The 24969-nt window shown below is 41.5% G+C and overlaps 1 protein-coding gene across 1 annotated transcript in view; it reads right to left on the bottom strand.

The window, feature by feature from the left end:
- The window catches only part of LOC100703119 (neuronal membrane glycoprotein M6-b), a 30087-nt gene extending 12931 nt beyond the window's left edge, over positions 1–17156 (bottom strand). The window contains exon 1 of the mRNA XM_003458093.5: positions 16960–17156. Coding sequence (XP_003458141.1) covers positions 16960–17029 — 70 coding nt within the window. The 5' untranslated portion in view covers positions 17030–17156. The remainder of the gene's footprint in view (positions 1–16959) is intronic.
- Between the last annotated feature and the right edge of the window lie 7813 nt (positions 17157–24969).

The following is a 24969-nucleotide window of genomic DNA, read 5'->3' as shown; positions in this document are numbered from 1 at the left end:
AAATCTTAACTGTAGAAATTAATAAAGGAAAGGCTTGCAAGCGTCATTCTTAATGTTATCTGTTACATATCTCTGGTCTTTACCTTACAGTTTAAAGCGCTTTTAGGCAACTGTTATGTTATATAAATAAAATAAAATTGAACTGAATTACATGTCCTTACATATACGTAATGACAAAAAACGTTTAGCGTGACTTTTATTCCACCCCTTGAATAATTATAAAAGAGATTATATACATTTATATATTTTCACAATTTAGTAAACAGCATTACTTTACAAAGCTTACACACATTTTTTGAACTACTTCTGAAATAGATTTTATGCACAGCAGTCACACAGTTTGTTGTTTTTCACTGATCTAAAAAGAAATGTTCACTCTGGTCAATGCCCATGTCCCTCTTTAAAAGCTGAGACTCTACATCTGAGTAAACATAACTGAACCATAAGTCTAAGATGCAACTGCTCCCCTCCAAAGAGTGTTGCTGTTGATGAAGACTCTACGTTGCATAACGTAGCGGAGCCTCGTTGCGTAATAGATCCAAATCCTATTAATGTTAATGAAGAAAACGGGCTGATGGAGAAGTGCAGCTGATAAGGCTGGATGGCTCTAAAATCCTGAGCCCAGAAGCAGGCCAGGCCTCGGGGGGCCTGCAGTGGAGTCAGTGGTCGATACAATGACAACCAGGAGGTTTAAAAGCTGCTCTCCACTGACACTTCATCCTGCTATAAAATGTGTGTCAACAGGCAATTTAGTGCGCAAGTCTTCTGGCCTTTCTTTCTTTTTCTCTGTTTTTTTATTTAGAGAAGAGAATAAAACCAAACGAGACGTGATAAACCTGCTTTTTCAAATGCAAATCGAGAACTTCCGGGAGATATTATCATCCAGGTCTATTCACGGATGTGACCGAGGTGACTTTGCTCATTTAAGGCAAATCCTGAGATTGCGTGATTGGATTTTAAAGCTTATATTCTACTGTTAACTCTGTATTTTCCTTGGCTCTATGCAGCTTCATGGATGAATTCATAGGTTTCTTTAAACACTGGCCAGGCCGTCTCTTCCGGTCCGCCTCTGGCTATGACTGTTTGTCAGCCTCAGTTTGAAAGTGCGCTAATGGGAAACAGACAGGCCAGAGTGGTCAGCTCTAGCCAGCCCTAATGGAAATCAATGGGCTATTCATTAGAGTAGAATTTAGGTGAAACACTGAGGCTGGCCCATCTCTCTCGTTTTATAGCTCGCTGCATCTATCTCTGCCTTCTTCTCTGCTCTTCGACTGAAATATGACTGCACACCCATGCAGTACTTACAGTGAGCCAGCTGGAGTTAATCGCTGAGACAATATGTTACGCTCCCGCTACGATGCTGCATCATATATCACCTCAACAATCTCACACCAAGGACGACGCATCAGTTTGTGGGGACATTTCACGGGCTGTCTGTGAAGGTGCCCCACCAATAAGTAAGAACAAAAGACTCAGGGCTTTCTGCTAATATTGTCAAACAACAGAGCAGCAAATAATATGACAGTCAAAAACTGCAATTGAGGATTAACATCCTCCTACTGTTAAAAAGCTTGTTTTCCTTCCAAGTGAGCTGCTTCGGCCTGCAGTGCAAAACTATAAATTTGTGGCTGCTGGTAAGAGTTAAGAGAAAGGATGATAATAGACGCCTGCTCTTTTTGTTTTCTGCACAGAGCGAAGGCTAAAGACACAGGGATAGAATAAAAGAAGTGCAGGCAGCATAAAGTCAGGAGTTTCAGAAAAAAAAGGAAAAGCAAAGGGTGAATGGAGAGGAAGAGCGGGGACAAGATGGATAAAAGCAAGCAGAGGAACAAAGGGATGAGTAAGAAAAAGGAAAGAGAGAAGGAGGTGAAGAAAGGGAAAGCGAGTGAGAAACAACAGAGAGAAGAATGAGAAAGAGTACGTGAAAAGCAGTTCTTGGCCCCAGGGCTGGCAAATGGCAGTTGCCATAGCAACGTGTTACCCGCGACCCAGTTCAGTGGTAGCGTAGTCCTTAGGAGCCGCTGCGCTCTTCTCACACGTACACACGGAGTGATGTAGCCTGAATCAAAACCCAGAGATCGGTGCTTAATGGAAGTCAAAACAAAAATAACAACCAGCTGCAGGACGTTAAAGCAACCGAAGCGATAACACAGGAAATATGGAGGGAAGGCAATATCTGGTTTACTCTGAAGTCACTTTTTGGGAACTGGGTCAAACAGAAATTGCAATATTGGGCAAGTAAGAATGGTATACTGTTAGTACTTGCCACAAAAAGTCACACAGAGTGCTGATCTGGAAGTATCGTGCCCCACTCACAGATATTATAACTTATTATAACTACTGTTGGTTATATCCCTGCTCATTAAGCGATGCTGTAAATTCAGCTAGCAGATGCTTCACCAGGAACTAGTCAAAGCTTAGTTTTCTGAAGTGGACTTACATGAGATACTCATCTATATACATGTGTTTTAATGCCAGTGAGTGACTGCTGACAAGCCCCCAGTTTAGAAAAGCAGGATTTGCAGCAGTAGATCTGCAGCCTAAAAACATTATTAAGATTTTGAACATTTTCACAGTTTTGCAGTCATTTAAAGGGTAAATGAAGTCATTGTGTTCTCCAAAGATGTCTGTGATCACAACAGGCCAAACTGTTGTTTTTCTCCAACAAATCATGGGAGTTGACAGTCAGCTGCTACATCTGTTTGTGTTACAGCGGGACATTAATATGGATTCATTCTAACTATTTCACTATTTCAGCGCATCCTTAAATCAGATACTTGTGTGCTCTGTGAGGTAAAAGTGCCTCTATCATCAAAAAAAGCTTGAAAACTGGTGATGTAAAAACTTCCGTTACCCACCACAAATGCCTGCCTACTGTCAGTGTAAAGCAATGCAAATATTTTAGAAGTGGCATACAGTCCAAAGTGGGGCACACCAACCACCATCAACTGCAGCTAATACAGCAATCAACAGGAGGTGTCTGGTGCAGCACCAACAATAACCAGCAAGGAGTTGCCAACTGGTAATACACCAAGAGTACACATTTTTCCCCAGCAACCACAGGTTATGACGGTTTCACCAGCTGGTCTCTAGGCCTGTGTGGCCGAGACCTTAAATATTTAACAACAGTGGCATTTCTTCATCCTCATTTCAGGTTTTCTGAACAGTTAGCCTCGTTTTAGAACCTTAGTTACAAAGCCTTATTATTTTTCATCATATTCAAACCCAAGTCTTATTGGACAAGAGAGCCTTTGAGGCTCTTTGACTGGATAAATGAGGCCTGGCACGCAGTAGACGTGGTTGGAGACAGAAGCTGTCACAGTTTGCTGACATCTTTTGTGATTACGCTCCGCTTCCTGTCAATCACCTGACACCCACGACACAAAGTGAAGAGCGTTTGCTATGAAATAATCCCTCAAATACGCTTCGCATTATAAACTTTGTCACAGTTTGTAGCATTTGGTTTTAATAACAGACATCTAAGTAGATATGAAGGGCAAAATAACTGAGGTCAATATATCATTGTTTTCTCAGTCGGTAGCAGCATCTGCTAAAGTCTAGTTAATATTTCCTAAATTTATGCACTAAATATCTCTGGCTACATCGATTTCTGTGCCGCCGTGTCTATAAATCAGATTTAAATATAAACTGAGAGTAGAGGCAAGAGAGAGATTACATCCCACTGCCCTGATAGTTAATGATTTGCCATAAACTGTACAACCCAGTGGCACAGCATGATTATCGCCAACTGTGAGTGCGCACAGTGCATCTGCCAGGAATAACAGCGTTATTAAAGCTTTGTGAATATTTCAGCGGCCGATCTGGCCACTGCCTGAGGCTCCATTCAAATTTAGAAGTGTTGTATTCATTATGGGGCAATTTCCACAGAGTGCATTATGGGTAGATTCCCACAAAAGAGAGAGGGTGCAAGAGAGAAGAGAGTGGGAAAGGTGTGGGAAAGTGAAGGAAGAAAAGAAATGGGAGGGGGGGTGGATGACTGCGCCTCCTCTGGTGGAAATGAAAAAAAAGCCCCATCTGCTCAATGGCTGCAGACTCCCAGCCACGCACAAGCTCGTAACTACAGCTTGGGAGATTTCTGTTGTTCCACTTTGTGGAGAAGGATAAAATGTTCTTCAGAGCTTCTTCAAAACTGCAAAAGAGAACATCAAAAGCGCAGCATTACGAAGCCAAGAAAACGAGGCTGTTCAACTCGATTTTCTTTAACCATTTCTACCACCAACATTATTCCCTAAATCTGGGAACACGGCTACATCACCGCAACAAAAAAGAAACATGAACAGTTGGATAATCAGCCTGGTTGTAAGGAAGCCAACAGCTAGGCCAGATTATGCACATTGGCACAAAGTTGCCAACGCTGATTGGTTGTGATGTGCCAGTAACGTTCTGGGTAAACATTTGAATAATTCTGACTATAAAATGTTAGAAAAAAATGACCGTGAGAAATTCCTGGAGCCCAGACAGTCTTCTACAAAGGATCTATCTACACAACAGCAGCAATTTCAGTCCTTTCAGTGTCTACCTGTGATTAATTCAAGCACAGTGCTGGGTGTAGGCCATATGCATTTTGTCTGAAGCCAGTCAAGTGGATGTTAAAAAGCAGATTTTAGGGTATATTTCTTGCACTTTTACAACTGGATTGATCAAAAAGATAGCAGATGATAAGCTTTCATGGTCCTGAATCTAAAGATAATCAGTATACTGTGGCGTAGATGCAAATAGAAGCCAAAACAATTACTCAGTGCAATTAATCTTAATCAAATTTGACTAATTTACTATAAACAGGACTATCTGCATTCTCTCATCTCTGTAATAAAAAATAATTATCTCACGGATTATCTGGCAGGTTATTAGCACATGCACAGTTGCTGTATCTGCATGATTTGTCAGATCCGTCTTCTGCAGACCGTTCTGTGCAAAGAAACAACATGAGAATACTCATTTTGTTTGATTTTCTTTCAATTTTCTCCTCATTTTGCCTCCATCTGTCACTGATCTTACAAACGACACTTTGAAGTTGTTTTTGGTCGCTTTTCAGAACAATAAGAAACAAAGCAGCACATAATGGTTTACCCGCAAAAGCCCGTAATTCACTCAAAATGTTTCACTTATTGCTCAAAAGAAAACATTTGTTTCCGTGAACAAATCAGTGTCAAAACCTTGACAAATTTACCATCCTGTCAGTGCAACAGAGCAGAGTTTAAGTGGTGTGGTGGTTAGAGCCACTACCTCAAAGCAAACAGGTCTTGGTTTCACCCCCAGGCTGCCCTGGGCTTTCCGTGTTGAGGTTGCATGTTCTCTTTGTGCTTTTGTGGGTTCTCGCCAAATACTCTAGCTTCCTCCCACAGTCCAAAAACATGTGTGGGTAAAGTGGTGTTTCTAAATTGGGTGAGCATAAATGGCTGTCAGACTGGCAACCCGTCTCGCCACCCCTTGACAGCTGGGGTAGACTCCAGCTCCACTGCAGCCCTGAACTGGAAAATCGATGGATAGGGCTTTTCTGATGAGGAGTTTCGTCTTAAATTCTAACAGCAACAGTTACATATTACCTGTGTGTGGTAGAGCAACTACAATTAGACATCTTTTAGTTTTTTTTTCTTTTCAGCATCCTGATGACTTGGTCACATCAGGTCATGTTTGCAGAAAAATAAAAAAAGAGAAAGTCGGATAAAAACGTAGAGAAAATATGCATGATTCCAACAACTGGCTTAATCATTGTGCGTTAATGGACTTACCCAGAAGACGTCTAAGTATGTTCAACTGAGAAGGACATGAAATTTCATATGTGGAAAAAGTGTGGACTGCTCACAAGCATTTGCATTTAGTTCAAAGGAATGATAAGTTTCCTGATGTGGGAGTTAGTTTCTGATCTTCTGATTTCTGTTCTGAGGAATGTACCAGCTTGTAGCTGATTAAAAGGACGTGCTGGGTTTTTTTTGCTGTTTTTTTCCCCACGGTACATAACTGACCCAAATCTTCTGTTTGTGAGAAACCCTTGGCTGATTTTGCAGCATTATGAAGGGCCACAGGGTCAGCATCTGTCCCGGCGTAACTGAGCTTGATGGAGCGTGCGGCGCTCAAATCCCGTTCTCGGCACTCCTCTGCGTGATCAATACTTTTTTATCCCGCTGATCTGTGCCGTGTTCATTCCCCTGCAAAGCTCTCTCTTTCAGCGGTCAATCTGAGCTAAATGCTGCCAGCTGGGAGAGAGAGAGAGAGAGAAGCAAGTCCCAAGACACACATAGCAAACACACTTACCCATGTTAAAATAAATTCTACAGAAATGCCTACACAGATGGGGCGCACATGAGAGCGGATGCTCACACAGATGTAGAGCAAAACACACAAACTGTCAAAATCAGCTTGTTGCCAGTTTGCATCCAAACCGCCACGGCTGACACTGACGCTTCCAAAAAGGGGACACGCCAAGAACAAAAATAATGAGCAACATGAAGTTTAGGACCCCTGATTTATCTTCAGGCAGTCACGTCATTTGGAGTGTTTCATCGCACAATATGATGAAAGAACACTGTATTCCTCTGGGGCTATTTGGCATAATGAGGCGAGTGCAATTAACATGCACAGCACTAAAGGAGTTCATTTAAAAGCACCTGCCTTAAGCGTGCAGTGACACGATTTAAAGCCTGATGGCAGATAGTTCACTGACCTCATACCCAGTGTGAAAACTACTTAAACCGCTCTCCATTGTCTCCTATCGTCTCATATTCAGAGGCAGGGTCACCTGTCCCACCGTCTGCTGGCTCAGTGGAGCGCAGTCAACGCTATTACTTTGAGTCTTGTTCCACCAAAATGTAAAATGGCCCCTCTGGCCAGAAATGCGGCGCCATTGGACTGAATGGCTCAGCGGTTACGCAACCAACTTGGCTAATGTCACTTTCCCTGAGATGTCAAAGAAGTCAGTGGCCCTTTCCTGGCCCATTCGCCTCTCCTCCAACTCCCCCTCCTCCCCCTCGATGTGATTATGAAGATTCACTTTTCAGCTGCCTCAGGGACTCTCTGCACGTTAAGTCTGTGTGTGTGGCACAAAGGCACCACTGAGCATGAACTTTAAAATATGAGCTACAAGTCTCATTTACTATAACACAAAAGCACGTTCTGCGGTGGCTGACTTTACATAGTTACATCTCTTATATATATAAAAAGATCTTTAAAGGCTACGAGGTGAATCGTACATAAAAAAGCTGGACTGCGACAGACTCTTGCCTGAAACCGAGCCACAGAATGACCTACATGTAACTCAGGTGAGTCACTTATTGATGTCAGCTGTGGCTAATGATCATAAGCGCTAATCGGCGTCAGGCATTTTATTAGGTATGGATGAGAGAAGCAGATTGGGCATCAGTGGGTGATGGACGGGGGCCAGAGGAGGTTGGCATCACTCAGGAACAAGACATGCTGCGCCAACCTGCCACTTGCTGCTATTCATATACTCACTGCAGTCTGGGATTCAAACATAGATGCACTGTTGAAGGGTGATGTGTTCAGATTACAGTTTTTTTGCACTAGCATGGGTATTTATTTCCAAATTCTACCAATCTGTTGCTTCTTGCTAGGGCAACACAGTTATAGACATTAGCGGTTTGGGTGTAATTTTGTTTTTAATTTAGTCCTCGGTTAGAATGTTAGAATTAGTGGATAATGTTGGTTAATGTTGGCATGATAGTGAGGATAATGCAAGCTAAGAGGTCCTTCTTCCACAGTAGGAAGTAGCTAGGTGTCTTAGAAAGGCCTGCACCTTTACTAATATTTATACACCACTTTGCATTTATTCATTAGTTATAATTAATCTGTGGTTGTCTTTTGACCCCTCATCTCAAACCAATTGTACCAGATGGCTGCCACTCACTGATTCTGGTTCTGTTGGACGTTTCGTCCTGTTAAAAGGGAGTTTTTCCTTCCTGTCGCCAAGTGTTTGCTCATAGAGGGTCGTCTGATTGTTGGGGTTTTCTCTCTATTATTGTAGGATTTTTACTTTACATTATAAAGCGCCTTGAAGCAACTGTTGTTCTGATTTGGTGCTGTATAAATAATATTGAACTGAATTGGTGTTTGTGGAAGAACTGGCCCTGGTAGGACCTCATCCAGGGAAGTTCTGGGGGACAACAAGGTCTTTAATGTCAGGTAGGTAGCATACTTTAGAGTAAGAAGAAAAGCTAAGAATGGTAGGGTGCTATACTTTTAAACATCACCATGAAAAACATAATATTCATGATGCAGTCGGAACAACAAAAAACAGTGCAACCATCTCAGTCCCATCTATTTCTCATAGAAGCACATTCAGGCTGCATAACTTGTATTGTTTTAGCCTTCTCTGGATGCCAAAAGATTTTTACATTATTATTACATCATCATTAAGTACTAGATTGCAATGAAAACAGAAAGGCTGAATGGGCTCCTTGTGCCTCCTAAGGTCCTGCAGTGGGAAGACAGCTAATGCGACCAAACTTCAGATGATACAGTGTTACTGATTTTACTGTGCTGACATAATGAGCCTTTTCTAGGTTTCCTGTTGTATTCATCAATTTACTGTTGTAAAGCAGTAGTACAGTTAGCATTGGGCTAACTACAAGTAGGTTCCCATAGTTCCACAAGTAAAACTCCCAATCACAAGAATGACAATTTTCCAGTAAATAATGAATTGTAGGGTTTTCCGTATAACGAATTTAACAACATTTTAGAAAGCAAACATGGGATTTATTTAAAAGACCAGTTTACAGAATAGTTGCAGACAAACTGTCTGATGACCAATATTATATGACACACAAGGCAGGACGGCTCCATGCTTGTTTATGCCCAATTCTAATCCTACAATCTAAATGCTGCAGCAAAATTTGAAAGTCATCAGACCAGACAACACTTTTCCAAACATTTGTTTTTAGGAGTGGCAGCCAACGTGGTCTTCTGCTGCTGTAGACCAATATTGTGGATTCAGAGATGCTCTTCTGCGCCCCTTGGCTGTAACAAGTGGCTATTTGATTTACGTATTACCTCCCTCTGACCTGACCTCTGGCATCAACGAGACATTTTCATCCAGACAACTGCTGCTCACTGGATATTTTCTCTTTTTCTGGCCATTCTCTGTAAACCCCAGAGAGGTTTTGTGGGAAAATCTCAGCAGATCAGCAGTTTCTGAAATACTCAGACCAGCCTGTCCGGCACCAACCACGCCACGTTCAAAGCCACATAAATCACCTTCACCCAAGTTTTAACTTCATAGTCATGTTAACTGTTTCTGAATGCATTAACTTGCTGTCATATGATTAGCTGAACAAAATGATGGCACATTCTCAAATTTAGTTTAGTCATTTTGGCCAAATTTACATGCTGATGTAGAAAAATCTCCTAAATCATCTACCTGATGTCCATATTTTAATAATTAAAAAGACTGGACCTACCGCTGTAAGTCACACAATAAAAACTAAGCTGAAATGAGTTAACCCACTCTAGAAACTAAGTGAAATTAAACTAACACTATTAAAACTCAGAGCCACTCTGCTGACATGTTGTAAAACACCATGCTTTCTTTTTAAAACTCCTTTGTGATGCAGTGAATACAAAGATTCCTTTTAAGGTGAGAAACAAAAGGCTCTTTTAAAGGGAGTTTCCTCAGTGCAGCGAGCTTTCATGTAGACAATAAATAGCGAGGCACTCTAATACTAAATAGTCCTTGTTTTGTGTGTACACACAGAAATCAGAGCCAAATAAAAAAAAAAGTGACCACAGTGCAGGGACCGAGAGTAAGAGCACAATGGTGTACCACACGGTCTCGCCCACATGTGTGTGTACAAAAATAGAGCTTTTCCTTTAGTGCAAGTAAAGCACTGACACAGACATTCCCCTCAACCACTCCTGGTCATTGACACGTAAACAAATACAAGCGCACACACGGACACACACACACATATCCAGATGGAGGCTGACAGCATGCTTTGGGCAAATGGCTTCAAATGAGGAACACATGAGCCTCTCTCTGTGTGACGGCTTTCACATGCTCCCACAACCTCACACACCTCCGGGGCGGGAGGAGGATAGGCGAAGGGTGTGTGCATTAGTGTAAATGTGGGAATGAGAGAGAGGGAAAAGGACAAGACAAAGAGGAGAAGAGAGGAGACAGAAGAAGCAGAGGAGAGAAGCAGAAAAAAAGATAAATGTGGCACTTAATGACAAATTAATCAGTGGGAACAGTGATGATGCCAGAGCACATGGGGTCAGATTTGTCAGAGGGATTTTGAAAGCATGTGAAGACAGAATCACAAGTGTAGTTTGTGTTTTGCACAGAAAAAAAAAAGATTTCCCTTTAGTTTTGCTGATTCCTTGCATGCAACATTGACCTGATAGCACAGCAAATCACTGGCTACATAAAAGATGCATGTAAAATCATCCATTTATGTATATTTTGAAGCCTCAACTTTGGCATTTTCAGCATCTCGAGAGGATCTGACTGAGAAACCGAGCACGCAGGACGCTTCTGTGCCAGAGAATCACAATGTAGCCAGATCTGAAAGCAAATGCTGCGATATTGTCTATTTGACTAAAATGGGACCATATTTTCATGTGTCGCCAAATACAGAGTTTAAACTAGCGATAGAGACCATAAACCCATAAGGAACGTTTCTGCTGTGACATTAAATCAAGTGGGAAAAAGAGTCATTTTCCCATGCACTTCTATTTTTGCAACCAGAGGAGTCGCCCCCTGCTGGCCATTAGAAAGAATTAAGGTTTAAGGCACTAGCAATTAAGATTTCACTTTTTAAAAGACAAACTATACTTCTAAAGTTTTTCTTATTTGTCTTTGATGCTTATCTATATAAATAAATAAAACCTTGAATCACAATAATGTAACTTGTTCTTGTTTTAACCCTGTAAATCCTGAACTATGAAATAAACTTGCGTGTTTACTGAACTTTCTGACAAATTGAAAATAAAAGAAATTAACTGTCAACTTGCATGTACAAGTTTGAATTTGTATAATTTTTGCTACTTCACTGGCTCTAAATGTGTCTGATTGTAAAAAAATAAAGTCATACTGATGATGTAGAGGTCTCAAAACTCCGTATTAAATATGATGCAGTTGGTGTTACAGGTTCATATAATATTTTTGGCATTGATGAACAAACAGATTAAACGTTCACAAGGACATAACTACATATAGCTGATGTGTGGGAGCTTTTTTCTTTTTTGTCTGCCATAAAACATAATCAAGTGAAGGGAGTAAAAGCCTCAGTGAGAGGAGGCTGTTTGTAACAAAGTCAAGTAGGAGACCGATTCCAGCACAGGCGAGTCTGTGCATTGGAGTAGACGTGGGTGTGTGAGAGAAAGAGCGAGGTTTGCATTTGGCCGGACTCTTAGGTGTCAGCTCCCAGTTTAATGGTGACTGAATCACTGTGTCAAATATTTTGAGCACCAATAAAGGAAGCAGCACCTGTAAGCATGGCTTACACCAACACATGTCTCAAAAAATATTCATATCAATGTAACTTTGGTATATAGTGACTGAACTTTATCTAATTTCTACTTTGCAAGAGAGAAAAATATTGGGATGCTTCACAAAGCCGCTGAAGATAAATGCGTGTAGGCCGAGTGATGAATTTACCAGTTTCCTGCCCTGAAGACAAATATAAGAGCTGAATAATGAGTGGCTTTCTGGTAAATCTCACTCCTTCACAAGTGTGGAGAGGAAGCTTCTTAAGATTTATGTGTGTGTGTGTGTGTGTGGCAGCAGAGCTTTGATTTGGTCTGTAAAGTGGATTACAAGGCAGAAAAAGACTGAACACAGGCGACATGTTCATTCAAAAAAGGAGCAAAATTTTCCATTGGACATATATTTACTTGAATCCTCTGCTGGTGCTTTATATCTACACATAAATAACAAATGAGAGGTCAAGAGAGGAGCCCAAACTTTTTAACATGACATTAAAGAATGGCTTGATTGAGATGTAGTAAAGAAAGCTGGGAAGAAAAACTACCCCGATATTCACGAGAAGCACAAACCAAATGTCAGCAGGGAGAACAGCCCAGCTCCACTGCCGCCTCACCTGATTGATGATCATCAAACAGAGGTTGACCTTTAAATTCAAGGTGTCAGCCTGGGCTCAGCTGGACTGTAGCACTGAAGCTTTTTTTCTCCAATGACCCCTGTCTGCCCCCCCCCCCCCCCCCCCCCCAAAAAAAAATTTACACGTTATCACACCTCACAGTGGTTATTTTCCGCTTTGTCCAACCTTGCTGTCACTTATTGAATAAAACTGAAGCATATTTTCAGATTATTATTTTTGTGATGTAAAAATGTGTTAAAAATGAGCAAATTGGCATTATTGACACTGTCTTTACTTGGTGCCGGATCCATAGAAAAAATTTGCAGTATCGCACAGCAGCACTAACGGCTACTAAGTCTCTGATTGGCTGCCCGGTCGATGGTCTTAGAAACCAGTTCTTACTGCATCCTGGATGAGCTTAGTGCAGCAAAGCAGCTCTCTACCTGCAGCAGAGCCAACTTATAGTGACTTTTCAGCTCAAAGCAGACTCCTAGAGCAGAAAGAAAACTACAGTTATGGTGGCTCTGGAGTCTGTCTGACCATGGGGCGAGAGATTCTCTAGGAAACATGTGACAGGAAGGGCCAGGACTGGTTGTTTAGTGGAAACAGAACTTTCAAAATAAGAGTGAAGGGATTGAAGTGAATTGAATTGATTTAAAATTTAAAAAAAAACTTTTTTATTTTAAACGCTAAAATGAGCTGTCAAATCTGGCTAGATTCTCGCTGGCCTGGATTCTAGCCAAGAAAAGGAGCTTTTTGAAATTCATAAAGACATCCAGACCCTTCAGTCTGCTTTAGCGCGAGAGTCTTGTAAGATTCAGAATTTTTAAATGCAGATATGGGTAAGACGGCAGAAAGCAAAAAAATTAAAAAACAAACAGCCTGATTGAGAGGAACTCTCTTTGTGCTTCAGAAGCTGCAGCAGCAGCTCTGCCCTTCCATGCAGAAAATTCGACTAAACCTGTATCCTTCCAGACGATGATGTAATCTCTTACGGTTCTGATCTGAACATCATAACCAAGGACGGCGAGCCGGCACTGGGTTATGTAAGAGCAGGCCTGCACGTACACACAAGCAGGGGAGGGAAGGACGGTGTGTGTGTGTGTGTGTGTGTGTGTGTGTGAACAGGCCAAGCATTTACAACAAAGGGCAGGACAGAAGCAGCAAGTTGAAATGCGCTCAGGGCCACTTTCAAGCGCTTAAAGCCGCTTCAGGGAGTCACATTAAAGGTAAAAAAAATTTTTAAAAAAAAAGAGATGCTTGCTTTCGCTAATCAAACTGTCTCAGCCTAATGAAATCTGATATAATTGCACCTCAGAGAGCATAGATGATGTCTTATTATCTGAGCTCAGAGCACCTCAACGCACAAACACACACGCACAGATTAGAGATTATAGGAAGCAATCAAGCAAAAGGATCAATCCGAACCCACCAAAACACCACCCGCTACCCACCCCCGATTATAAACCACGCCTGTGTTCTGTGTTCATTTTCCAGTTTGTAATTACTCTCAGCAAAATGTCACACAGAGACCCTGCAGACAGACACAATGAAGGTTCAATTAAGAACATAGACTCTGTTTACCATGATTGGCTAATAGAGCTGCAGCTAAGGGAACGTAGCTAATGGAAGCGAGTAATGTGAAGAGAAATAATCCAAACTGTGTGCTAAAATATCATACTTGTGCTATAATATCATACTTATGACTCAGTTCACTTATAATATTCTAAAACTAGATACACCATGACAGCCAGCTGCTTCACTGCTTCCTGTCTTCATGCTAAACGCTAACTGACAGACTTGACTTTGGCAAGAAAGTTAAAAAAATTATATCTAACTACACATCCTCTAAAGTACAGAACTTGAAGCATGAAACTCTAAATATTTACATTACGGACAGATTTCTCAATTGTAATGTTTTCACTTTGTCTCTCTTTGTGGCAAAAATGATCCTGAAGACATACATGCTGTATATAAAGGATGGACTTTGCATAGTTTTGGACCGGATGAGAAATGGGTGGGTCGGACTCAGGCTCAGAAGGATGCTGTGTGCTCATTCAATAGCCCATAAACTCATGAGAAAAAAATTTCCTGAGGTCACAGATCAAGGCAACAAACGGCAGTTTCCCTTTTGCCTTTTATACAATTGGAATTCCATCGGAGCCGCCCTATGCTGGCCGTTAGAAAGAATGCAGGTTTAAGACACTTCCTAAATCCATCTTTTATGTACAGGTGGAAACACCTGCTATAATAAGAACTATCACAAAGATGCTGTTCGAGCTATTTGGCGGGAGCTGGCTGTCTCCATAGGGTGGAGGCCCCCATTGCTTTTGCAGTGTACTTCCATTAGGTAGCACTTAGCATTCATTTAGATTTTAACGAAATGTGTCCATGACATTGAGTGGATGAAAAAAGTGTAAGCCTCTACAAAGAGAAAAAACTCTACTTTTTGTTGCTCTTGCTGCAATTTCCTGTTACCCACAGTGCCACAATGGATGTAACCGCAATCAGCTGACATAAGCAGTTCTTTAATCAGTCGTTTAAAACTAAACATGAAGAATCCGCTGCAGAAATAGGAACTCAAGCATCACAATTTAAGCACAAATCCTGCCTTGAGCCTCCGACTGTGACACCAAGCATCTGGGATTGTTTAAGTGTTTACTCCAAACTTCGTACATGTGCTTCCTGATTCAGAAACGCTGGCACACACCGACACAAGCGCCTTACATGACAGCGCTCGCCTTGTTGCCCCAACTTTAAGTCTTCAGCTTCTTAAGGGATGCTACAAGCTTATGGTCACATTCCAGATGTCAAAGGCACACACAAATGATTACACCAACAAATAGGCCATCCTCCAATCCGGTCTATTTTGGGCCACTGGTGTAGGTGGACTTGGTTGCGCAACGTCACACCTGGAGCACAGCAGCCGAGGCTGCAGAACTGGGAGAAAGCAGCTGCGTTATAATTTCGCTATTTCAGAAAATAGTCATTAATGAATTCAAGGGCTCAATCGATAGCTATAAATATGGCTCTCTATCTTTAGAGGCCTTTAAAGAGGCTTCGCCCAATCGCTCAGCTGAAGTCACACAAAAGGCTCTCATTGGACATGGGCGTGCGCGTGGCAGGATGCCTTGGGAGAAGATGATGTAATATCTTTTTGAAACATCACTGTTGAGGGACACCCCACTCTTTTGAACTTTACGTCACAGACAAACGGTGACCCAGCAATATCACCGAGACAGGACCAAGGAATAAACGAGTCAGAGTTCCAGCAAAACCATGTAAACTTACTGACAGAGTATGTGCTTCTAGTTTAATTTCTAACTAGGAATAAAGATTTACTTCCAAACTTACCGAATCCAATCTAACACTAAAAGTATAAATGTAAATATTTGCTTCCAATATAGTCATTTTTAGCCTGTTTTATACATGCTGCAGAAATATATTTATGTTTTCAAGCATAAACACTTCATTTTAAGATGGGTTCACACACAACTGTGAATGCAATCTGCAGAAGAGGAAGCAATAAAGCAGAAGACACTGCATGGCGCTGTGAGGTGAGTGTCTGTGCAAAGCCCTCCAGGCGTATGCACTCTGACTTGGTGTCACCTATCCTCCTCTCTAAGGAGGCCTAAGGGCAGGATGTCTGATCAGCTGAAACACAACCCTTCCCCAGGTGTAAACATAAAAAAGGTGTTTATCTTTAAAACACCCATCACTGACTAAATTACGACTTACACCTCAGACTGTTTGTGCTGCACATTCACATTTTAGTAAGTCTATAATCACCACGGCCTGTTTTCAGCTGCCCCCAAACAGCAGGATGTGATCTTTACTACCAGGCCACAACGAAAACAAATCAGTCACATCCACTCTGTATGGACGTCGAGTCCTCCGACGCACAAAGACACGCCTACACAGAGTCAGTATGAGCAACAGTTTGAGCAGGATTTTGAGGGAAAAATATCTAATTGCTTGCTTGTCTTTGACAGGTGACAGGCTGTTTGCACGTTTGCGCCTGTAAATTAATTCCATGTGCATGTAAAGGTCTAAATGTATTTTTAACCACTGATAGTGTGACATACATTGTTACATTTCCATTGTATTATATAAAAACGAGCATGGCGCAGGGGTCCAAATCGGCATGCGTGCATCACACAGAGGCTCTGTTTCAAGTGCGCCTGGGTTCTAAATGATGGACACGACCATCTTTTTGCGCCAACGGGATCAGTGATTGTTTCGTAGTCTCCAGTTCGTCTAATAAAAGCTGTTTTTTTAATTATTTTTTTTTAAAACAACAACAAATAAGAATCTCTTTTATATTCGATTAATCGCGCTCCTGACTGTTCAGCCCTTATGGATTCCGCCGATAACAATCGAAGCGGCTGCGGCGGGAGGATCCACCTGGCGGAAAACAATAATGCAGCCGTGCACGGCGCGCGGCCCCGTTATCAGCCGCTCATTAGGCAGGAATGAGCTCACGATCTCGCAGCAACGCAAAAGCAAATTGGCATTAATGCATGCTCCATAAAACCAGAACGAGCAACCTTCCCGAGCGCATCAAGCCGCCCACCCCCTCATTGTCTCCCCCCTGCATCTGTCTCCGCCACACACATACATTCTTTGAAATCACAAAGCAAGACCTTAAATTGCGCTCGAAACCGCGCGCAATAATCTCGATCACCATATTCCCACGTCGCCAAATCGCCCTCAAATAGGTGTGAGGCCGCAGAACAAAAAAAGCCCTGCTATTGTGTCGCGCGCAAGCGAGAAAGCCATTGCATGTAGGTTAAACCCGCTCGCGCTGGCGCAGACGCAAATGTCTCCAAAGAGAGGGGGAAAAAATGCCAAAAACGCGCAAATGCCAGCGGCGGATTGAGCGTACCTTTGCTCTCCTGTCCCTCGTCCTGAGTCTCCTCTGCGTTGGACTCCATGGCAGGCTTTGTCCCGTCCATTATTTTAGGGGAATATAGTCTCCTTGCAGGCTACTTGCACTTGTACCTTACAGTGTGTGGATGATGGAACCTATCCTGGTGACTGGATGCTCTCTCTCTCTCTCTCTCTCTCCGTCTCTCTCGTACACACCCTCCCTCTCTCTCTCCCGCTATCTCTCCTTCTCCCTATTTAAGCTCGCCACCGTCTCTCTGTCTATATCAACAATTCAGTTTCGAAATGCAAATGCACACGCATCCGTGTTACAGAATAATGCCCCCAAAATAATGGCAGCCGACTCCCTTTTTGGCGCCCAAAATCATCCTCATGATGTAAATTACTTCCTAAATATATTTTGATAATATATTATTGCAAAAGGGAATTAATGATAATAATTAAAAAAAAATCCTGTCAGGCTGTTTCATCTGTGGCTTCCTGTGATTTTGATTTTTTTTTATTGTTTGCTTGAATAAGGACAAAATGTGCAGGTGATTTCAATATGCAAACTCACGGGTAACCATGCATGCATGCAACCACACACACACACACACACACACACACACACACACACACACTCACCGCCCCCTCTCCATCTGGTGAGCTAAGAGAGAAACAGAGAATGAGGGAGGGAAGGGAAGGATGGAAGGAGGCAGAAAGAGGAAGGGAGGGAGGGAAAAGGGAGGAAAAGAGGGAGATGCTGTAACAGAGTGTAACTGTGTGAGATAAACGCCAGCAAGAACCTGAGCAGGAAGGCTGGGAAAAGGAGGTAGTGACTGATTTTGAGTTTTCTCTCACATCGAACATCAGTTATTTTAACACCTCTGAGCAACCACTCAGCTCTCATTAACAGCCAGCACGCTCGGTTGTGTGTTGCATAATGGTTATGTTTCATTCAAAATCAATCTCTTGCTTTCCTGTTGTGTTTAAGTAGCTTCAATTAAACTAATTTGAGCTCTGACCGAACCATCTTTGACCAATTAGAGCTTCCGAACTGGTACAAAGCCATGCGTTCACCTCTGCATTTCCTTGCTGATTAGTTGTTCCCACAATCTAATGAAAAACTGACTAAGGTGGGTCCTCGAACCCCAGTGAAATGCCTACAAAGTGGGGGTGTATATGCAAAGTGGGGGTCAAGGGAGTGTGTTGTGCAGTTTTTCATCATTCACCCCATTTTCTAATAATAAACACATCCCCAAACAATGGGACACCATCTGTCCCGAATCCTCTTAAATAAGATTTTAATTTGAGCCCACGCGTCCCTATTTTAGACAAAGCTCAGCTCACAAAAACAGTTTAGGAAATCCCCCCTCACCCCACCCCACCCCAACAGCCCCTGATGTTTTCATCTAACAAAACATCAGACGCCAGAATGGCTAACGTGACATATATGACATTTAGTGGGTCCATTCACCCTGAGGGTTGAAATTAACACCCTGCCCTGCACCATATGCTGGTGAATCCAAGAGGGTCTCCAATCACACTGACTTTTTGACATTTGAATGGCTCTAAGCACCATGAGGAAACCTGAGCCTGCCGCATAAATGAATGACCACCCAACGAGACAGCACGAAAAACATGTAGGAGTCAAGGGAGTTTGGTAAGAAGTATTATTCCCTTTAATGACAGCACACTTCTGCACCGGAGCCAGATGATTAGTTGAGCTTCTACCATACGAAAACATATAGTTATCATAGAGCATAATTATTTCTTTGTGTGGTCCAAAAAAAAAAAAAAAAAAAAAAAAAAAAAAAAAAAAAAAATCCACAGTGATACAAAGGCTGTGAATAGCTCCCATAATGATTCATCTGGGGTTTTTAATTAACAAGTTAATCATTATAATTTCATGAAGGAAACTGTTCTGCACCTGAAACAGCAAATGTTTGCCAGTGTTGCTTAAAAAGTGAGAAAAAATGAGTGGATACAGCTTTAAAAGGGAATTTAGACACAGAAATACAAAATAAAATAAAAAAATTTGCAAAAACATTTTAAATGAAAGGAAATTCCATTTTAGTAAATATTTTTTTAAACTATGAGCTGAATTACCATTTTTGCATTTATGCAAACGTCCGTAAAAAAACGGATCATGTATTGGCTGAAAATTACCAGTAAATTTTCTTCTAGCCAAAAAAAAAAAATCCACCTTAATGACCATCAAGAGATTATTTATGAATACATTTTTGCATTTATTGCCCAATAAGCACTGATAGTTTGAGGCTAAAGTCATCATCTTGTTAAAACAAAGCATTTCCCACTAAAGTAAGTAGAAACAGGACCAGCAACAACCTTGGGAAATGTATCCAAATACCTCAACATGAAGCTTTTTTCTAAACGAATTTCCCTCTGGACACATAATGTGATATTACAGGGCTGCTATGCTTAAGTTGGCCATTTATATCCACTGTCAAATTAACCAAATTAATTCAGTTTAAGTCTGGGCATTATTATTTTCCTTTTCACTTAGCTGTACTAGTTGCCAAGCACTACAGTCTATGCTGTTTCGTAGTCCATATAGAACAATGAGAGCTCATACAATGAGGATATTGAATAATCAGTAAATGGTATAATTCTGTTTTGTAGTTAATTCGATCTGTAGCAAAACACAGTCATGCGTTGGGACAAAAAAAGAAAAAAACATGGAAGAAAGGAGGGAAGAAATGCAAAAGGACAGAGTCACACAAACTCAAACTGTCAGTTACCAGGCTGGAAGGGTGAGCTTCAAGTCCCATTTTTCTCCCAGAACCCCCATAATCCCTTGCTGGGTCACACAGATTAAGGACTTGTCCACAAGATGAGATACAGTGCTTCCTGGCACTCTTCACGATCACCCTGTCACACACATGCACATGTGCACAATGTTAAAAACACACACGCATACACACACAACATGCAGTTTGGCGTTCCAGAGACGTCAGAAAGTCCGAGTCCTCATAATTCCTACCAAGTAAGGCGCAACAAAACTGTTTTCTTTTTATGGTGGAATTCCAAGCAGGATTTCTTAAGACAGAGTTCTTCCAAACTTCTCTTACTTCATCTCACAGATTATTGTGTAACATTATTAAGTGTGTGAGTCACAGAATAAGCCAAAACCTTCACAAATGCAATACCACCACAGACTATTTGGTTTTCTGACTATTTGACTGTCAAATAAACTCAGTGAAGATGCTGTGTAGCACTAAAAGTTCAGGACCTGCACCAAACCAGGTTCTGCACAACCTGCCAGTTGATTTTTCACATCATTCTCTAGTTCCTCTTTCACTTGTATTACTTACATTTACTGCTGTCAAACAGAAGAAGCCCTTGAACTGTAAACACCAAGGGCCTAAAAAAAACAGCTCATTGTCTAAGCTAAATGATACTTTTAACAAATGGGCCTGTTGTCCCTCAGAAAAAGGAACACATAGGCTGCTCCTGTGACCAACAGTGACCGGGTAACCAGTCAGTTTTGGTCACTTCCTCCCCTCACTCACAACTGTTCTTGGTAGATGGCTGCCCCTCCCTGAGCCTGGCTCTGCTGAAAGATTCTTCCTGTTAAAAGGGATTTTTTCCTTCCCACTGTCATGCTTGCTCATTGAAGGTCATATGATTGCTGGGGTTACTCTGTGTTCTTTGTGTTATTGAATTCTATTAGTTCATTTATGTTCATGTGTGGGTGGAAGAAAATGGTGGAGTGGCCTACAACTTTTGAGGAGTGGAGATACAGAAATAAGGACAAGAGCGTGATGGTGAAATGCAAACTGCATCCAGGACAGAAACAACTGCATTACGATGCTAACACAACTTGGATCTTTGCAAACATCTGCACAGACAGCATGCTAATGCAACCTAGTTGACCTCAGACCCTGAACTTCAACAGGTAACAAAAGCAGTGAGAAGCAGTCAGGCTTGCAGCCTCAGTTCCTACCTGTTCATGCTTCTACAGAAGAATCACTGTGGCGATTGCTTTAAAGTCTCTTTGAGCTGAACTGTTGACTTTGCTTAGTTGCATACTGCAATACTTTACAGAAAAGTAGCGAATAATGTGCAATATGTTACTGTTTTTGAGTAACAACCCCAACACTGATCATGACTATACTAGTATGATGACAAAATAAATGTTCACTTTTGTTGAAAGGGGTTAGCATACAAATAATTGTGAACTAGAATTTATTAAAGATGAAAGCATTGCAGCTAAAATCTGTTGGTGGTTCTACATGGAAATTTAGTGGAGAGCATGAATTCATTGTCCAGACATTTCACTCAAACAACAAATTGGGGAGATTACCAAAGTCAGCAGGATCTGCTCCTTAGGAAGAATGAATATTTGTACCAAATTACATGGCAATGAATTTAAAATTAAATACTGTAGTCTGAAGGAAAAGGATGCACCAACTGTGCCATGTTGCCATCCTTAGAGTCATGCTCCTTTGTACTGAACTGACACATCGAAGGGATGCATACTGTGTTTGTGTGTTTGGGGTGGCAGTCAGGTATAGAACTGTGCCTCTGTGTATTATTGTGAAATGATTAACAACAGAGTGAGCCTAGGACTAGACAAAGGACACTTAAATCAAAATCCATGTCTATGGCCTGTAGTTTGGACCCTAAACAGTGTGCTTGTTTGTGTGGGCATACAGGGAAATGTCAATGACGCCAGTAAATATTTAAAATGCAAACTTTTGAAGCCCGTGCAGAGAAGTGACCCATGCAACAGCTGATTTTGGAAAATATCTGACATCTAGGTCATTTTTAAGTAGTTGTTAAGCTTAAAAAAAGCCTCTGTGCTTCTGCAGCACTGCAGAAACTTTCTTATCTGCCTCCAGAACTCTCTTAGTCCATTAAAGGCAAAGGCATGAGTGCCTGTCGACTGCCTGTCTTCCCTCATTACAACGACACAGAAGGGAAAGTGGCGCTCAAATTGGGTCGTACTACAGTAACGAGCACACTGCAGCTCCTTCATGGGAGCAGATGTGGAGCTAATGTTGAATAAAAGAAGGAAGAAAAGGAGAACACCGGGGCCTATGAGCACCTCAGCAACGATAGCCACGAGCAGCTTCAAACTGACTTCAATCTAAATATTTCTACACCATCGTGATACTCTGGAGGTGGTCACATCCTTTTTATCAGAGCAGTCTCGTCTCAGAGTGATACAGGCTCTGCTGTTTCCATGGAGATGGGAAACACTGCCGGCAGGCTGCAGTGATTGAGATCTCTTAGCGATGCTATCAGTTCCTAGAAAACTTCTCATGTGGCTGTGGCTCTATGTCCCATCAGCCAAAACTTAAAATCTAATCAAGGAGATAACCATGACATGAAACTTCTCAGTGTGCTATCAGTAAAATCGTTTCTGCTCCCATGACCAGCTCAGCCGAAGGCTACTGTTGTTGACATGCAGCCAGTGTACTGAACGCTTCCTGTTGTTGTGAGGAAGAATCATCTTGTGCACTGTTAGACTGCGTGTAAATAAATAAGTAAGTTGTCTAGCGTGAATGGAAGCAATCACCCACAAGACGCTTCGCATCTTCTGAGTGCACATCTGTAAGTGCAGCAGGAAGCACACTTAACCATATTTATGGAGGTGACTGAAATCTTTTTACAACTACATGATGGATTAGAAGAACTTTCTCAGAGATGTTCATGATCCCCAGAGGATAACTCCTATGACTTTAGCAAGCTTTGTTTTTTTTTCATCACCACCATGAGGGCGAATTTTATGATTGTGAGTGAAATTTCTCAACAACTGCTGGATAGATTCACTTTAAATTTCCCCATTAGGAGAAATGGTAATAACCTGAGGGGTCCTTTGACCTTTCATTCAGCATCATTGACAGGTCAGTGTTTTTTAATTTATACTGTACTTTAGTTATAATAAATATCAGCTATATCTTGTGTTTATTTATCATCTTGCTTTCCATTAGCATGTTAATTCGGAATTAGCATTTGGCACACAGCACTTCTTTGTTGTGAGCTAACAGAGCCATTAGCATAGCTGCACAACAGTTTAAATGCAAGTTGTTAAGATTTAAGCTGTATCCATGTAGGAGGTGATCAATCATCACTCATCACATTGAAACTCAGGGCTGCCAACCTTTTAACTATCAAATAAGGGACACTCTGGTGTGCCAGTAGTACAATGCACAGCTAGCTGGGTATAGTGTAAATATGCACAGTATGTTCATATTCTTATAATAAAAATGCAGTAAAATGTTGGTATTCAGTTCAACCAATACCTCATCTAAAACAATAAAGAAAATTCTGTAAATAATCACATGGACATTTCCTTTGAAAATTAAGCAAAAAAGAAAAAAATATTCAAGTAAAATACTGTAAATGGGTGCTTCAATTACCCAGTTTATCATGCTATGCAGACCACAGAGCAACTTATTTGTATGAATCATGTATTACTCCTCACATCTGGTGCGCTTGATGGGCCGTCACTGATGGTTGTGGATGGACGCGGACAAACGTCTGACACAATTGCATCTGTTAGACAGAAAGTTGCACTGCAGGTAATGGTCAATATACGAGACATTTAAGGTAGAATAAGGGACGGCCCGGCTAAAACAGGACAGTTGGCAACCCTATGGTTGGTTGCTAGTTGATAAGTTGCCTAGATAATCTTTTCACTCGCTGTGCCCACGTCCTCATTTTAGGTTTGAGAGTGTTTTAGTAGAAAGAGGTGAATGGCTTAAACATGTATTGAGCTGCAGTTTGATGAAGGCCTTGAAGGGGACTGGCGGAGGCTCCTGGGCCTGGCCCCATGTACCACATAGAAGTGAAGAAGCGAAAGAATTGAAAAGGGTTGAAAATGAGAGCAAACAGCTTGTAGAACTGGGGGATCATATATAGATAAGAACTGGAAGGAGAGTGTTTGGAGGTGCGGTCCCGTTCCTGAAATTCAGATACTTTATCTCCAACTAATGTATTTGCTACCCTGTTGTAGGTAAATAGCTAGTATCTTGTGCTCTTGTTGGTAGTTGCCTCGATTGCTTCTCTCAAAGCTAGGAACAGTTTACTGCGGGAATTGCACACTTTGTCTTCCTCTGTTTTTGATCTCTTGATTATTTTACATGTGCAGCACTTTGGTCAACAGTTGTTGTTTTAAATGTGCTGTATAAATAAATATAACTAGTTTTTTTTTTTTTGTCTGAGTCACCGAATGTGACTGACCTTCTGGAACAAAATGACTGGGTGTGCATCAGAAGTTATTGAGTCTGGTCTCTGCCCATGACCTTTTAAAAACCCAGAGACTATACTAAGGGCCATTAAACCACACCTTTACTGATATATACTGAGGTCACAACTGTCATTGAGGGTACAGGGGAGTTTGTCTTTATGTGGAAAAGAGTTAAAAGGGTCTTGACCTTACTATTTCAAGTGCCTTGAGATGATTTATGCTATGATTTGCTGCAAAATAAATACATCTGAACTGTTGCATCACTTTGTCAAAAGGCCAATGCAAACAAATTGCAGGATGAATATACAGTGACAAAGAGCACTAAAGTTCAAATGCCTGTTATTGTTTCCATAATCTGCTCCTTTGTCTCGTGTGTGAGGCTCAGTCGTACTACAGGCATCGCGTTGACCTTTTAACTGTCTTCCTGACACGCTGTTCAACACCATTAAGCATCTCTTTTGTTGAGCTATGAAGCCATGAGCTCTGATCCCAGAGGATGACCTCATGATGACCTACAGTATCTGTTAGTCCGTGCCTAGAGAAATCAGTTGTGCGCCACTCAGAGCTATTTGTGCCTGTCTTTGTCTAATGCAACTTCTATGTCACTGAGAATCAGATAATCCTTCAGGAGAAACAGTATATGGAGAATTAAAGGTGGGCCGTTTCTTCTGCTTTGCAGTTGTGTAGACCTTTTTGGTTGCATGGATATAAAGCTTTCACTTCCAGTTTGACACATACCCATTTCAAAATGACTGTTGTAACAAAAATTGAGTGACTGCAGAAAGTTTAGCTGAAATGATGACACAGTTA

The sequence above is a fragment of the Oreochromis niloticus genome, linkage group LG23 (genome assembly GCF_001858045.2).
Source record: "Oreochromis niloticus isolate F11D_XX linkage group LG23, O_niloticus_UMD_NMBU, whole genome shotgun sequence".
In the NCBI taxonomy this organism is placed as follows: Eukaryota; Metazoa; Chordata; class Actinopteri; order Cichliformes; family Cichlidae; genus Oreochromis; species Oreochromis niloticus.
This window is presented reverse-complemented; position numbering and strand designations above follow the sequence as displayed.